The 10,668-nt window shown below is 45.5% G+C and overlaps 2 protein-coding genes across 3 annotated transcripts in view; one reads left to right on the forward strand and one right to left on the reverse strand.

The window, feature by feature from the left end:
* The first annotated feature begins 33 nt into the window (after positions 1–33).
* Positions 34–4,346, forward strand: zgc:194887 (uncharacterized protein LOC571819 homolog). 2 transcript variants are annotated; one of them, XM_042071684.1, is made up of 3 exons: positions 35–785; positions 1,380–1,538; positions 2,862–4,346. In XM_042071684.1, exons 2-3 carry the CDS (start codon positions 1,397–1,399, stop codon positions 3,557–3,559), a joined length of 840 nt encoding a protein of 279 aa, XP_041927618.1. In that variant the 5' UTR covers positions 35–785; positions 1,380–1,396; the 3' UTR covers positions 3,560–4,346. The 2 variants fall into 2 exon arrangements, with proteins under 2 accessions (XP_041927619.1, XP_041927618.1); XM_042071685.1 differs by having other exon boundaries at positions 34–1,538.
* Positions 4,347–4,906: 560 nt separating this feature from the next.
* chrm5a (cholinergic receptor, muscarinic 5a) overlaps positions 4,907–10,668 on the reverse strand; it is a 12,900-nt gene continuing 7,138 nt past the window's right edge. Inside the window, exon 2 of the mRNA XM_042071675.1 lies at positions 4,907–7,096. Coding sequence (XP_041927609.1) covers positions 5,328–7,013 — 1,686 coding nt within the window. The 5' untranslated portion in view covers positions 7,014–7,096 and the 3' untranslated portion in view covers positions 4,907–5,327. The remainder of the gene's footprint in view (positions 7,097–10,668) is intronic.

Raw genomic sequence — 10,668 nt, forward strand, 5'->3', positions numbered from 1 at the left:
GAACTGGACATCCTACTAAATTTAAATAGACTTTTGACGTGTGACGATGCACTTTAGAATGTCATGATAGGGCCCATGGATTCATTAATGCAAAAGTTTATTTATTAACACACACTTTGCTGAAGTGTGGATATTGAATAGATGTAACTTATTTAATGCTAAGATAAATAAATTATTTGAAGTAAGTGTGTGTAAGTGTGTGTAAGTGTGCGTATAATCAACGTGTGTGTTGGGTCAGTGAATGGAAGAAACGCATCCACCATTAGGGGGTCAGTTGAACATGTCTTGGTTGAAGTCAACAGTGTACAGTACATGTGGCATTAGGCAAAAACTCAATAACTACCCACAATCACAGGCTGCACTAGTCATCAATGTTGAACAAACACAGTAAATGCAACATTATGCACATGCAGTGCAAACTTTGAAGCAGAGGAAGAGAGAGGGAAGGCAAGAGGAAAGAGAAATGATCCCAATAAAACCATACATAAAGCATGAGGTCACTGTGTGTGGTGACACAGATAAAAGCTTTAACCCTTGGCGTGGCCCAGTGTGACGTGAAGCTAAGGTTGAAGTCCAGCGTGATAGGGACCAGAGGGGACTGACGTGCTGTCAGCACGCACCACACACACACACAGACACTCACCTCATGGACTCTGAGTGTCTTAGGCAGACACGCTTGATCGGTTCCTCAGACGTGGCCACTCTTTGGTGTGTATGAACTAATGAGACCGGCCAGAACCACAGAGAAGTGCATTTATTACAACGTGCAAAAACCAACAGAGAAGGTAAGCTTGTGTTTCACCACAGATATTTAAGTCAACCTTTTGTTTATAGATGACTGGCTATGAGTAGATGAGATGAGGTTAGTAGTGAATAATAACTTTAACAAGCACTCTTTTATATAGAAAATAGGAATTTTGGAACAGAAAACAGGACGTTTATGGGAAATAGGAATTTGCCTATAAGGGAAAGTACCGGTAGTTATACTGTATGTTTTCAAAGTCAGAGTGTCTACAGGAAGTTAGCTCATCATCTGATCATGTATTGTATGCAGAGATGTCAGAGACATACAGTACACTGTAACTTGTTATCACTCTCCATTGATCTTCAGTGCAGAGGCATTCTGGGTTCAGCCTGCCTTGATCCTTAGTGGAGGCTGTGGGGGTATGTTGTGATTCTCTATGGCTGTACTTCTAGTGTTCCTATGGTGGGTCTGGGGTAAGATGTAGTCTCTTGTGGAGTCTGTGTTATAGTGTTGTGATTATCTAGGGCTGCGTGTCTCTGGGGTGGGTCCGTAAGATGCAGTCCCTTGGGGCCTGAGTAGTGCTCTTTTGCTGTGTGTTGTGCTGTGATGTGACTATCTGTGTGTGGGTCTCCAGGGTTATAGCAGGGTGAGATGGCGTGTCTAGGGGCCATTCTGCTGCTGCCACTGCTGTGTGGGCTCACTGGGCTGCTGTGTGCTGAGCCACATGTGGCCCAAAACCTCCATCTGCTCTCCCCAGAGGAACACACAGCCATCATCAATCTGGGACAGAAATGTAAGGCACGAGTTGACACATGTCAGAATATCCACTACTATGCTGCTCTCCTGAATTCAGTGTAACACACCCTTCAGTAGTAACTGGAAACTGCTAGATGGAGTGCAACAATATAAAAAGCAGATCAGCACACTGAACACTTTTTAGCTTTGTTTTGGTCAAATGTGTTAATAATGCAGATATTGAAGAGAATAACAGCAGGCACTGTGCTTTATGTTTGTGCTGCAGTATTACTGGTTTGGAGTCTGGATTGTGAAAGTGAATTATGCCGTTTCTGTGATGAGTATCAGTTTGACTCTAGACCTTTGGTTGCACTAAATGAGCTCATAAATATTTCACAGACAAGCAATGCAACTTACTAATTCTGTTATCGCCTATTCTCAATTTACAAGGAATCATCTGGATCATTCATTCATTTATTTCTTCCAGTGTTTTCTTCTTTTTTTGCTGTTTGTTGATCTATTCATAATGGCTTACTGTTGTAATTAATTAGAAATGTCCTGTAATAATTGTTTGTTTGGACTGAGTCAATACCACTGTAACAGTAGTCCAAACTCCACTCAGTGCCCTCACAGGGTGACACAGACTGTCTATAGTAGGTGCTTTACATACAGTATCACCATGGACTGGAGATGTTGTAGATTAGCAGCTGATAAGAATCAATTGTGCTTTTGGCGTCCTTTCTGGCAAGCCACGCTGGCGAATACCATAAACATTGCAATGTGAGTGACAGCGTGGCAGGTGAGTTTGTAATTCACACTTAGACACAATCTGGTTATTATCCAGTTCATAACACAGTATATGCACTTGACTAGAGTTCATCTGCAGCATTGTGGGTCATTGGGTCACTTTCTGGAAAGATATCAGAGATTACATTAGGTCACTGTTCAAAAAGACAGCAACCAATATTGGTTGTTTTTTATTAGTTGTTTGATTTGTGTGTGTATGTGTGTGTGTAATTACAAAGGCCTTGACATGAAAAGTGTGGGTCACAAAGAGAGAGCAAGGAGAGACAAACAAGTAATGTACTGTAGTGGAGGACAGGGTCATTTAGTCTCATGCTAGAGGATTTCTATAGATAGAATATTTTCTATAGAATATTTTGTTAGTCAGTGCTATGACCGGACATCAGTTACCAACTGGGTATGTGGATGTTGTTTCATCAGTGCTTGACAGGGACATCGTTGACAATCTGTATATGTGTATATGTGATTTAAGCAGCAGGGACATCAAAGACCTACATGATTATGAATATTGTTTCATGTCAGTGCTTCCCAGGGGGGTCAATGACTTCCACTAATCATGAATGTTGTGTGTTGTCAGTACTTCCCAGGGATTGCAACGAGATATGGGAGAGCTCAGGTGGGCAGGCCAGGGATGGCATCTACCTGATCCAGCCGGCTGACACCCACATTGCAGCCTACTGCGCCATGCAGGACGGCGGCTGGACCGTGGTGCAGCACATCACCGTCAACAGCAGTGTTGACTTTGACCGTACCTGGGAGGAGTATAAACGTGGCTTCGGCTCTCTCAGCGCCAACCACTGGCTGGGCAACCAGCATCTCCACCAGCTGACCGCTGGGCCCGTGCGTTACAAGCTGGGCATCAAGCTGGTGGACAAGGATGCCGTCACCAAGTTTGGCGAATACGACCCTGTCCTGGTGGAGGGTGAGGACACCCAGTACCGCCTGCGCCTGGGCCTCTTCCAGGGCACAGCGGGGGACGCGCTCACCCAGGACACAGAGAACTACCTCCACGACAACCAGAGGTTCACCACCAAGGACCGTGACAATGACAACTACTTCCAGAACTGCGCCCGGCTGGAGTTCCAGGGTGTGGCGGGCGGGGGGTGGTGGTACGACGCGTGCGCTGGCGCCAACCTCAACCGCCGCAACGTCATCTACTGGCAGAAGGACTGCAACAAGGAGCACTTGTGCAAGTATGCCTGGATGATGGTGAAGCCCTCCGAGCTGATCAAGGTGGTCAAAGTCAAGGGAGAGTGTGGCAAGGATGAGCTGTGATTGCGTGACCATAACAAGAGCCAGGGTGAGACGAGGAGAGATGGGCTCCATTGAATCAACGTGTGGGAGCTGTGGACGGAGAGATCAATAGAGTGTAGTGATGAAACGGAAGCTGATGATCTTGTTTAAAGCCTCACACTCGCTCGTCCTAGAAGAGTTAATTAGTTTGGGGGGACCTTTCACACATCATGTTGATTAGATTTGTGATCAAGAACGCTTTGATGTGTGAACACAAGAATCGATGGGAAGCATTAGAACAGTTCCACACAGGAGACAAGATAGTTGCAATATACAGATTTATGTTTTATAAAAAAGAATGAATTAAAATGCACAGTAATACATTGAACATTAAATGAAGAAGGACGATAACCACTAATTCTACTAGACCTATGAAAATATTCAGTAGATTTTGTCCTGAATGGAATAAAAGAAACAATGCACCAGCACTGTACTTACATTTATGTGAACCTTTACAGATATGCTAGTCACTTTTTGTGCAAGTATGAAATGGTTCATAGGCATAATACTGTCAATATCAGCAACAAATAATATCCACTCATTACCGAAAACAGTCAAATGCATGGAATGTACTATTTTTTTACAATTGGGGAACAGCAGTAATATATAGGCATAAATGTACACAGTTGATATTTTAATACTTTTTTCAGCTTCACATAACATGGCCGATGTGGCAATGATTCAGTCAAAATATAAAACAAACTATTTTGATCAGGAATGGAACATGAACTTTTCATTTGTAAATTAAACTAATAAAACAACACAGACATTTGTTGTTACATCTTTTTGTTTTGGCAGAGGCTAAATGAAGCTTAAGCAACCATCAAGGTCTCAGCGATATTTGACGGCTCCGTACAATTCATTACATTTACCAGAATAATCAGGCTTAGGAAATTCACATTGATTTTACAGTACATGAAATACTACTTCTGTTTCAGCATGTCAAAATTATACAATTAATACTGTTAAATACTCATCCTACAGTATTCACACACACAGGATCAGTGATTCCCTTCAACCTATTCAACCCCTCTAATCAGCTCGCTCTTTGTGTCTGTCTCAGAAATGGCACTGGTGGAAAAAAGGCGTTTGAGTTGAGCATGTACAATCTTCACAGTTAAGACGCATATTAGCAAAGGTAGCCCTTGGATGTTAGCTTGGTGATGATGTGCGTGTGGTGTTGTGAACTCTGACAAAAACTACATGTGACGCTTATTACCATGTACTGTATGCTCTGGAATGCAGGTGTATAAGAGCCACCACGAATGGAGCAGGTTCAGAAGAGTTCCTTTGTCTTTTGTATGTGTGACCAACTGTCATTCTGTTTCACATTTCTTTCTGCAGTGGAAGTGGTGCACAGAACAGAACGGTTGCTGTTTTCAAGGATCAGTGGTTGTTTCCCAAACACCCTTTAAACAATAATAAAGTCATCATTTCTAGTAGGGGCACTGTGAAAAGGGTTGGGTGGGGTGGGGTAAAGTTGTGGGTTAGGATGATTCCAAAAGGCCTGCACTGAGAGGGGCCCTCATAGATGATAATGATGAATGTTATTAATGGGGATGGATGGAAGGGTGGAGGATATTGGGGCAATATTATATTCTTTTATAGGGTCCAAAATTCCTAGCAATACCCCTGACTTCCAGTTCCCACCAGAATCAACAGCACTTGTCCTGTACTGTGCATTCCTACTGATATGATATAGAAAATGCTTGTTCCAGGTGCTTGTGTGAGCTTGTGAGTGTGTGAGAGTTCACGTGAGTTTAGTGCTAACCACGGGGTTCTGGCCATACCAGTAGAGCTTCTCCTCAACACGCTTCCTCTTCCACTGGCACAACAGGAGCATGCGGAAGGTCTTTTGGAAGGTCTTGTTGCACAGCGCGTAGCACATGGGGTTGACGGTGCTGTTGACGTAGCACAGCCAGTAGCCCAGGTGCCAGAGCGAGAGCGGGATGCAGTCGGAGCAGAAGGTGGAGATGAGCACCATGATGTTGTACGGCGTCCATGTGAGGATGAAGGCCAGCAGGATGGCACTCAGCGTCTGTGCCGCCTTGCGCTCCTTGATCAGCACCATTCGCTTCCTCTTGGTCATTTGGCTCTTTAGCGTCCCGTCGGCCGGCTTCGAAGAGGACGTGGTGGACGGGGCGCTCATGGATTCCGCCGAAGAGAAAGAGGATGTGGCCGGGCCGCCCTTGGTGCCTCCGTTTTTGCTCGGTTGCTGCGGCTGCTGTTGGTGGTCTTGCCGGGGGCTGTCATTACCGTCGGTGCTGCCACTTCCTCCATCACCCAGGCTGGTCTCCTTGGCGACGGGTTTGAACTTGTAGGAGACGCACTTCTTACTCTTCTGTGAGCTGCTCTTGAGCGGCGATGGGAAGAAGCTGTCCTCATCATAGCTGCTGAGCTGCTCGCCATCAGTTGGTGGCACTGTTGTTGTGGCCATGGAGCACCTGTTGTCCTGGCAAGCCTCGTTCCGGTAAGATGGCTGGAAGATGCCTCCAGGAGATATGGGACGTTCCTCGTCCTCGGACGATGCATAGCTGTTGAATGTTGTCAGCTGGTCGGTCTTGGACCACTCGTCGTTGGACGTGGCCGCCGACTTGGTGACATTGCTGCGGCTTGAAGAGGACCAGGAAGCCTGGGTCCGGTCCCGCGCGCCGCCATTGTTCATCTGCTTGCACTTGAAGCAGGACCTGATGATGGTCTTCTGGGACTTGCCGCTGCTGCCGCTCGAGTCCATAGCCGAGCTCATGCCCTGCAACTCAGCCAGGTCCTTGGTGCGCCGCTCTGTCTCCTTGTAGATGCGGCAGTAGAGGATGGTCATGATCGAGACGGGGATGTAAAACGCAGCAATGGCCGTGCCGAAAGTGATCACCGGCTCTGAAAAGAACTGGATCTGGCACTGACGCTCAGGTACCGTCCGCTCACCCACGAAATACTGCCAGCACAGGATGGGTGGTGCCCAGAGGACAATTGACACCAGCCATGCCAGGCCAATCATGATCCCGGCTCGCTTTGGTGTCCGTTTGGCCCGGTACGTCAGAGGCCTGGTGATGGAGAAGTACCTATCGAAGCTGATGACAAGCAAGTTCATGACTGATGCGTTACTAGCCACATAGTCCAGGGCTAGCCACAGGTCACAAGCCAAACTGCCCAACGACCAGTAGCCCATCAGTATATAAGAAGTGTACAAATTCATGGAAAACACGCCAATGATGAGGTCGGCGAAAGCCAGGCTCAGTAGATAGTAATTGTTCACCGTCTTCAGCTGGCTGTTCACCTTGAAGGACAGCATCACCAGAACATTCCCCACGATGGTTATTAAGCTGACGATAGCCGACACCGTCGCTATGGTGATGACCTCCCACAAGCTGTGCGTGACTGGGTGGATGTCTGATGAGTTGTCATGGACTGAGGAGTTATCGATGTTGCCCACCTCCATGTTTGCTGCAGAAACAGCAGTGTCTATCGGACTCTCATTCGAAGAAGGTGTTTTATGCTGTCTTCTTTCTCAGTAATGGTCTCCTAAGAGAGAGGGAGAGAGGAAAAGAGTACTTTATTTTAGAGCAGCATCAGTGCCTTTGGGCTATTGTTTTCATTACAGTACCTGCTTTAACTAATTTTCACTTCTAAATGTAACCACCAGGGGGCAGGATTGATCAACATGCGAAAACCACCCAGAGCGCTGACAACCACACACAGATTAAGTCTATAATAAAAGTCTATATGAATTATCTGGACACACCGAACACAATTCCACATTTAACTACAGCCAGTAATAAGGGAGCCACCAATGTTCACTCAATGCATCTCACATCAAACTATAGGCCTACTGTATCTCACATAGAACTGTGTCGCTTTGGACAAAGGCGTCTGCAAAGTCCCATAACCATAACCAGAGAACTGTACACAGATGACACGGTTTCATACACACACACACAAAAGTCACTCAGTTAGCAGCTGAGAAACTAATGCTATGTAAAGTGTGTCTCTAGAATACCGTCTATACACAATGGTATTGTACAACTATTGGACAGTCACCTTTCTCAGTGAAAGTCACTACACAGCAGAATCATAACCTTAGCTACCATAGAGGACACCGAGGTCATGTCATGTTTTTCTTCAAAGTTTCATTTATTAAGTAGCCTACAAATGGCCGACGAGACCATTATCCTTGCGTCAACGCACCGTCACGTGACACGTCGTTACCTCTGACATGCAAAAAACGAAAGTAGAGTAATTAATGAGCACAACGTAGCTCACATAAACTTCAATACCCACAACTCTATTGTCCAAAACAAATAAACTTGGCAAATTGTTCATTTCTGCCAGTAATCTTAATTCACTTCACTAAACTTGGATAAATAATGTTGGACCTAACGCCTAAACATAACCTATTGTCAAATTATATCAATTATTGGTCAGTAATTGAGAGACTTGTTGTTTTAAGAAATCGAACACAGGGGACAGGAGATAGAAATCAGGCAGTTGAGGAGAGAGAGAAGGAGAATAGAGGAAAATGATATCTGAAGGGCCCTCCCAAGAGAATGAGAGTCAAGATGTCGTGACACTCACTGTGTCAGAATAGCCTACAAGCTCTGTGGCCTATGACCCTGCAAATTATAAATGCAACATTCGCTATGCTGATGAGGAGAAGCAGAGCATTCTTAATAACAGATTAAGCAGGGTCCAGTATACATTTTCGGGGTGCCCAAAATTTCTAGCGACGCCCCTGACCTCGGTATTTGAAAAATCCTGGCAACGGCCTTAAGTGGAATGCCATATGCCGTGGTTAGTAGCTTAAATCAAAACTAAAAAACCTCTTTAAAGCCACGCAACCATTGACCATACTCTGCTTGTCCTTATTGTTTATTTTTATCATTTTTTATTCCTCAAGTCCTCTGCATATGTGTGTGAGTGTGTGTGTGTGCGTGTGCTTGCATATGAGTGTGAGAGTGTGTGAGAGAGTGTATATGTCTGTAATACCATCTCGTCATTTGTTGAATGTTGTCTGGTGTCTATTCCAGGGGATGTATCAAATGACAACATTTATGCTTAAAATTGCTTAATCGAAGATAACTAACTAAATAAATATATAAATAAATATTTTGTTTAATCGAAAATGTATCTACTGTGCTAAAAATGATTGATGACTCTTCACAACATCAGAATCTGGATGCAAACTTCATGTCCTGAGAGACATATCAGAGACATCATGGCACAAGCCTCGTGCTCAGGTGTAAGTGAAACTATGTGTGCATGTGCATGTGCCTGTGCAGAGAGGGACAGAGATGGCACAAAGCTGCCTCTTTGGCTTTTTGTTTCCAGGGAGACGGCCAAGTGATTGCCCATGGTGTGACGAAAGCCGATACCATTTAAGGTACTGAGAAGGCGCCACAGGGAAAACACACACAAGCACAATGTCACACACACACACACACACACACACACACACACACACACACACACAGAGAAATAGCCTGGGCATCTCTGTGCCTTTCGCTTATTTGAACTGGGCCACACATGCGGCGGGTGTTTGCTGTACAGACAGTCAGGGTCGTCCATCAGGGACCAGAGCCACTCGTCTGATACAGACAGCCAACAGAGGGGTCAGCAGACTGGTAGGTGCAGAGAGAGAGAGAGAGACCGAGAGGGGAGAGGAGAGGCTAGTGTGGGAGAAAAGTTCCTGGTGTCCGTTATGCTGTTCTTGACACATATACAACAAGCTTGTAGCCTGGTTTTTAGGGTATTCTTTGGAAGAGAGACATGATGCACATGAAATGTCAATTAACTATTTTGCCGTTTTTCACCAAAGTAGAGTGTAATGCTAACTCTGATGTCAGCTCAGTCCAACCCCCCACCCCACACACACACACACACACACACGCACACTCACGCTTGCACAATAGACCCTCTGAGTCATCCAGCCTCTCCGTGTCCAGACCCTCAGATGGACTGATCTGTCATCAATTCAGTAGCACACTAAAGCATCATGGGATGCCGTGGTCCTTTATTCACCTCCCAGCGTCGAGCACTGACCCCACTCGCGCCTTCATTTTGTAGTAACTCCGCTTCCATTCCACATCCGTGCACACGGCCGGAGCATGCGGCGAGGTGGGTGGGTGGCGGCGTCTGGACACAACTGCCTGACGATGGGGCCGAATGTGTGTGTTGGTTGGTTTGGGGTTTGGAGTGGGGGTGTCTTGGGCAGTGTGGCTGAATGTTGTGCTGTTTGTGTGTGTGTGGGGGGGGGGGGGGCTTGTGGAGCAGCTGGAGGAGAAACCTTGCCTCGCCCTTCAGTGCAGTTTCCATGACATTTCAGATCACTCATGCAATCAACATCAGAGCAGAGGCCCAGGTACCGCTTGATGTCTGTAGCCTCTGTGTCTGTGGATGTGTGTGTGTGTTTGTGTGTGTATGTGTCTATATGTGTGTGCATGTGTGTGTGCATTTGAATAAATGTGGACCTGTCATTTCAGATGTGCAATTCATCTGTCTTACTTTCATTCTCTGATTGTCTGTATTCTTCTCTGATGCCTGGCTCCCTCTGCATCCTTTACACACACACACACACACACACACACACACACACACACACATCTGATTGATTGTGAGTATATTTTAGAATTATCACAAATCTTTTGCCCTTAATTTTCTACTTTTTCATTATCATCCTCACCATTTTTCTCTTTATCTCTGTTATGAGCCTGCTTTTGCACTGCAGGGTAGAAAGATACTGACTCACAGCAGAAACTAATTTCCACTCTTCAAGGCATTTGTGTGGAGTTCTGGTTTCATGCTTTTCATAATTTGGAAACACATCTCATTGTTGTTGAAACCACAATAAACCGCCTGTGAAATTATACAGCCTCTCCCACAGGTAAAAGAAATAGAGTAGCCCTCAAAGGCTGACACTTTCGATTCCTGTGATTTAAATAATTTATTTTCCCATTATATTGCCACACATTCGACCCTGCAGGTTTCTGATATGTGCAATTTAGCTGACACCAGAACAGTGAAAAAGCGCTTTGTGCCGACACGATAGCGCCGCATAATTTCGAGCGATGGGATGCCAAGGCACTTCACAGCTGAGCAGA

Source organism: Alosa sapidissima, chromosome 19, assembly GCF_018492685.1.
Source record: "Alosa sapidissima isolate fAloSap1 chromosome 19, fAloSap1.pri, whole genome shotgun sequence".
NCBI lineage: Eukaryota > Metazoa > Chordata > Actinopteri > Clupeiformes > Clupeidae > Alosa > Alosa sapidissima.

Excerpts from the sequence above, each read along its gene's own strand:
- zgc:194887 (XM_042071685.1), top strand. The coding sequence starts at position 1,397 with ATGGCGTGTCTAGGGGCCATTCTGCTGCTGCCACTGCTGTGTGGGCTC. Across the intron at positions 1,539-2,861 it reads CATCAATCTGGGACAGAAAT|TACTTCCCAGGGATTGCAAC; the intron begins GTAAGGCACGAG and ends GTGTGTTGTCAG.